This window comes from Chiloscyllium plagiosum, unplaced genomic scaffold, assembly GCF_004010195.1.
Source record: "Chiloscyllium plagiosum isolate BGI_BamShark_2017 unplaced genomic scaffold, ASM401019v2 scaf_9758, whole genome shotgun sequence".
NCBI lineage: Eukaryota > Metazoa > Chordata > Chondrichthyes > Orectolobiformes > Hemiscylliidae > Chiloscyllium > Chiloscyllium plagiosum.
The window spans coordinates 8,905-12,387 of NW_025210837.1; the positions used below are offsets into that span (position 1 = coordinate 8,905).

Consider the following 3,483-nt stretch of genomic DNA (forward strand, 5'->3'; position numbering starts at 1 on the left):
GCCTTGGTGGGGTTTCGGCCTGACCTCCGACCTTTCTTGAGCAGCCAACCAGCTGGACGCTCGGAAAATTCCCGCCTTTGGCGGTCCAAGTGTGAAATGATAGTGAGAGATCATGGCAGCGAGAGGTTCCCAGGGACCCATTCAGGAAAGAGCTTGCTACGAGACCAGCTCAAGTTGGTGTGTTTCTCTTTGAGCTCTGGAGCAGACAGTGGGTGGGGGTGGTGGCTTTGGTGAAGTCCCTGTTTGGAGGCATCTCGCCAGTGTCGGCAATGAGCTACACTGTTGTCTCACTCTTCCACATGCTGGCATTTATGGTTGGGTTTCCCTCAACGCCCAACAGCGTGACATCATACTTGCTTCCCTTGAGTGTGCCATTCTGGCTGGCCATGTTCAGTGGGTAGCACCTTCGCTTGACTTGGTTGTCCAAGGTGGCCGGCTGTTTCAGGTCCTCCCCACTGACGCTGCACTGTATTGCCGCGCTTTGGCATTGGGGCTGGCTGCCAGTGTCGCTCCCCTCTGAGGGGCTCACGCTGGCATCTGGTTCAGCTACCCCTCTCCCCGTGCCGAGGTGACTCCACTGGCTGGTGCGACTGCTGGCACAACTCTCCAGCTGGCTGCCATGCTCACTGGAGCCCACGTCTGACACTGCCCCCTTCGGCCTCCTGATGTGGTGCTGTTTACACTGGCGAGGTGCCTTGGCCCGGGCCCACTGACTGCTGCACTGTGGCAGCTCCTCCACGTCGCACGGTGTCAGGCCGTTGGGGTTGGGGGAGTCCGACTGGTTCAGGGCTGCCTGCAGGTTGCTCAGTTTGCCCTGGCCCGCCCCGGAGAAGTTACTGCCCAGCGAGGAGGACTTGTTGGAGTGCGGGCTGTCTGGCTTCCAGGCTGGCAGGCAGAGCTGAGGCCCCAGGCTCTGGGTAAGGCCGACAGGAGGGGCGGACAAGCTGCTGTTCACTGTGGGTCCTGGCCCTAGACAGGGCAGCCATGGCCTGCAGACATTCTGCTGCTTGAGGCAGTGATGGATCAGCACCAGGAGACCCAGGCTGACTGCTGTCACCCCGTACAAACAACTGAACACAATCCGCAAAGACTGGCCCTGAGAGACAGACAGAGCTCCGAATGTCCAAAGGCCGATGAAGAGGAACTGGGTGGTGATCAGGGCCCAGAGATGGCCCTCCAGGGTATCCTCATTCTCATTGGTCAGCGAGGGACCATCAGAAAGACCCGATCCCAATCCCGATCCCGATCCCGATCCCGAGTCTGTCAGCTGGATGCCGTTGGCCGCAAGCTGCTGCTCTCCCTCTGGTGCCCTTTGACCTTTGGCCTTGCCCTGTGGGTAACAGCGGAGATGCAGGGCAGCACACAGGAAGTAGATCCAGCTGACCAGTACAGTGAATCCCACTGGTACGTAGAACGCTCCCAGGCTCGGCTTCCAGGCCAACCAGCAGCTTTTCAGGGGAGGAGCAGAGAGACAAGAAACACAACAGTCACTTTGTGGCTCCACACTGACATTGCTCCCATCCATGTGGGTCCCACACCCGCCCAGCACCAGCACCTGCACTGCACAGTCTGACAGTGTCCCCACACCCTCCTGGTCCATGGACAATCTACTTAGCTCTCCAGTTAGTTCCCCTCTCCCTTTTCCTCTCTTCATCCAACTCCTCACTCAATTCATCTTCAACCACCAACTAGCCAGCAAACCAGGAGGCTATTCGGCCCCTCTGTTCAGTCAGCTCACTCCTGATCTGTCTGTGTTTGGGATCCCACATTCCCATCTCTCACTGACCACCTTTGACCCCTCTGTCCAACACAAGTCTATCCAGCTCTGTCTGGAAAAGATTCAATGACCTCGGCTCCACCACTTTCTGAGGCAGAAAGTTCCAAACTCACACAACCCTCTGAGGGAAAAAACATTCTCCTCATCTCTGTCCTGAAACGGAGGTCCCTCATATTAAAACACTGTCTCCTAACCCTGGACTCAACCCCATGAGGCAACCTGTTTTCCATGTGCCCCTTGTTGGGAGCTCCTAATCAGGGTCTCCTAGACTTCAGTCAGGTCAGCCTGTCACTCTTGTGTGGGCCAGTGGAAACAAACCCAGTCTAGTGAACCTCTCCTCATCAGGCAGCTCATTCGTTCCAGGGATCAGTCCAGTAAACCCCTTTGGAAAGGATCTGATCTATCTCACTGCTTCCTGAAAGGAAATCTAAACCCAGCACAGCATTCCCCATCTAGAAGGTTAACCTACCTAACGCAAACAACTTCCCATTTCCCACATGATCATCCATCCGCTGAGACTGACTTGCTGACCCTCTCCGTGTGGTCTAGGAGTGTAACGGCTCTGTCTTTACTCCTGACAGCAAGGTCACTGACTTCAATCGTAAAACTGACAGGCCCCAGCACCGACTGCACACACTCAGGCCCAGAATCCCAGACCATGTCAGGTCACATTTCTCATCTTTACCCCCAGTTGGTCGCTTTTCAGAAATGACTGTCATTTTGTTACCCTGCAGTTTCTCCCTGGTCACGAATGTCTAACTCTGTCAATGACCTTCTCCATGAGAAAGGAAGTGTTGCCTGTTTCTCTGTTTAATTCTCCCTCATTGGTGATAGCATTCTGGTAAATCTGCTTGGTCCCTTCTCAGAGACTTTCACATCTCTCTGAAAGCACCGTAGCCAGAACGGGTTCTCTACCTGAGTCCTCAAATGATGTTTGACAAAGTTTGGCCTTAGTTCCTTAGTGTCAAATCCCAGCCTGCCTATAACAACAACTTCCATTTCCATAGCAACTCTGAAAATGTCCCAAGGCTTTTCACGGAAGTGTGATCAGACAAAATTTGGCATTGCAATACACAAGAAGACATGAGGCTCGGTAACTAAATGTTGAGACAAAGATTTCAGGTGTACCCTGAGAAAGTGAGAGCCTTAGAGCTTTGGCAATTGGAGCGATGATTAGCAATACATGGAGTGACTCCATCAGGAAGGTTCATGCAGCCACAATTTGGAGAGTGCAGTGATCCCAGAGGATCCAGAAGCTGGAATGGTTTTTTTATTTCAAAAATATACTTTATTCATAAAATAATGTGATGGTCTGTACAGTTGGTAATGCCATACATATGTAAACATTTACATACAGAGATCAGAATTTATCATTTGTATGTACAGGTCTGTACGTTTATCAATCATATATCCATATATTTAGCTGAGGCGTCAGCGGAGCCCAAATGACTGCGTAGGCCCCTGTTCTTCATTAGCCTGGCAGATGTTACACAGTGGTCTTTCCCCACCGCGCCTTGGCGGCAGCTGCCCCAAGCTTCAGCGCATCCCTCAACACGTAGTCCTGGACCTTGGAATGTGCCAGTCTGCAACATTCAGTCGGGGTCAACTCCTTCAGCTGGAAGATCAACAGGTTTCGGACCACCCAGAGAGCGTCCTTCACCGAGTTGATGATCCTCCAGGCACAGTTGATGTTCATCTCGGTGTGC

At 52.9% G+C, this 3,483-nt stretch overlaps 1 protein-coding gene across 1 annotated transcript in view; it reads right to left on the reverse strand.

Moving 5' to 3' along the window:
- Positions 1 to 261: 261 nt before the first annotated feature.
- LOC122546964 (adhesion G protein-coupled receptor A2-like) overlaps positions 262 to 3,483 on the reverse strand; it is a 9,071-nt gene continuing 5,849 nt past the window's right edge. The window contains exon 3 of the mRNA XM_043685568.1: positions 262 to 1,448. Within this exon, the coding sequence (XP_043541503.1) occupies positions 275 to 1,448 (1,174 nt within the window). The 3' untranslated portion in view covers positions 262 to 274. The remainder of the gene's footprint in view (positions 1,449 to 3,483) is intronic.